The sequence below is a fragment of the Geospiza fortis genome, unplaced genomic scaffold (genome assembly GCF_000277835.1).
Source record: "Geospiza fortis unplaced genomic scaffold, GeoFor_1.0 scaffold135, whole genome shotgun sequence".
In the NCBI taxonomy this organism is placed as follows: Eukaryota; Metazoa; Chordata; class Aves; order Passeriformes; family Thraupidae; genus Geospiza; species Geospiza fortis.
In genome coordinates this window covers 104,490-105,123 of record NW_005054646.1, presented here as the reverse complement: position 1 = coordinate 105,123, position 634 = coordinate 104,490, and the positions used below count along the sequence as shown (strand labels likewise).

Sequence of the window (634 nt, the reverse complement as noted above, 5' to 3'; positions counted from 1 at the left end):
GAGGGGCAGAGGGTGCCCGTGGTGCCCATTCTTGTGGGGCACAGAGTCAGGGATCATCCTGAGGGATTTCTGTGCCCAGGTCCTTTTCCTGAAGGTCTCTCTGCTCCGGGGTGGTTCTGGGGGTGTGGGGAGCTCAGAGGGGTCTGAGGATGTGTCCTTTGTGGAGTGATTGCATGGAGCCAATTCCTGGGAGAGCCAAGCAGCTGGTGGGCACAGGGTCCCATTTTGCAGCTTGGTGGGATCTCCTGGGGGTCTTTCTGCTCCAGGGGTGGGTCTGGGCGTCTGAGGATGTGTCCCATGTGAAGTGATGCCCTGCATGGAGCCAATTCCCGGGAGAACCAAGCAGCTGGTGGGCACAGCGTCCCATTTTGCAGCTTGGTGGGATCCTCGAAGCCTGACCATGTCCCTCCCTCCTCTCCCCTAGGAGTGACCCGTCGGTGACACCAGTGGCATCCCAGCTGCGCAGCCCCACCTGTGAGCACCGGACACAGGACCCAGTGTGGCACAGCCTCCCCTGGGCGCCACCATGCCCATCCTCAAGCAGCTCGTGTCCAACTCGGCGCACTCCAAGCGCCGCTCGCGCGCCGACCTGACGGCCGAGATGATCAGCGCTCCCCTGGGGGACTTCCGCCAC

At 63.1% G+C, this 634-nt stretch overlaps 1 protein-coding gene across 1 annotated transcript in view; it reads left to right on the top strand.

The window, feature by feature from the left end:
- Positions 1 to 526: 526 nt before the first annotated feature.
- Positions 527 to 634, top strand: part of CPSF4L (cleavage and polyadenylation specific factor 4 like) — an 8,119-nt gene continuing 8,011 nt past the window's right edge. The window contains exon 1 of the mRNA XM_031064866.1: positions 527 to 610. Within this exon, the coding sequence (XP_030920726.1) occupies positions 527 to 610 (84 nt within the window). The remainder of the gene's footprint in view (positions 611 to 634) is intronic.